The sequence below is a fragment of the Chaetura pelagica genome, unplaced genomic scaffold, assembly GCF_000747805.2.
Source record: "Chaetura pelagica isolate M959 unplaced genomic scaffold, ChaPel_1.0 scaffold266, whole genome shotgun sequence".
NCBI classification, from domain to species: Eukaryota; Metazoa; Chordata; class Aves; order Apodiformes; family Apodidae; genus Chaetura; species Chaetura pelagica.
The window spans coordinates 271,517-272,132 of record NW_009953799.1 but is presented as its reverse complement, the minus strand read 5'-3'; the positions used below and the strand labels follow the sequence as shown (position 1 = coordinate 272,132).

At 37.3% G+C, this 616-nt stretch overlaps 1 protein-coding gene across 1 annotated transcript in view; it reads right to left on the bottom strand.

Moving 5' to 3' along the window:
- LOC104391824 (arylsulfatase D-like) overlaps window positions 1-322 on the bottom strand; it is a 12,651-nt gene extending 12,329 nt beyond the window's left edge. Inside the window, exon 1 of the mRNA XM_010001166.1 lies at window positions 276-322. Within this exon, the coding sequence (XP_009999468.1) occupies window positions 276-322 (47 nt within the window). The remainder of the gene's footprint in view (window positions 1-275) is intronic.
- Window positions 323-616: the final 294 nt, after the last annotated feature.

The window sequence follows — 616 nt, the reverse complement described above, 5'->3', positions numbered from 1 at the left end:
AAAAAAAAAAAAAAAAAAAGGGGGAGGGGGAGGGAGAACAATGATAAACATTATTCTAAATGGAGTTGAATTTCCTACATTGCAGTAAGGAAGGGAGTGATGAAGATACAAAGCTATATAGGTATATACAAAGATATAAATGAAGGATCAGAAAAAGTAATTAATTTGGACCCATGATTGCTTGGGGAAAAAGGGTGAGCTGATTCAAACAAAGCCATATAAATTCTGCCAAGTAAAAACAAGCATATGCAGGGAGGAGCCAGAAATCTGTTGACCCGAATAGAGCAGCAGAAATGGCTGTGCAAGGTAGTGGTGCAATCATCTCCTGGAAGGCAGGGATCCTGAAAAGAAGTTAAGCTTATAGTAAGCAACAAATTGAGCACTTTCACCAGTATGACTCTGGAGGAAAGTAAAAACTCAAACACTCCTTATGGCTCTTCACAAAGGAGAGACTAGTGAGATTATTTTACCTCAAAGACTGGAATTTTGATGGGATCAAACTGTGTACTGAGGAAAACTGGATTGTTTTCAAAATGAAGTTTAAGAACTGGAGAGGGAGCAGAAAACCACATGTAAATTATTCAGGAATGGGAAAAGATGTTTTATTTTGAGAGAA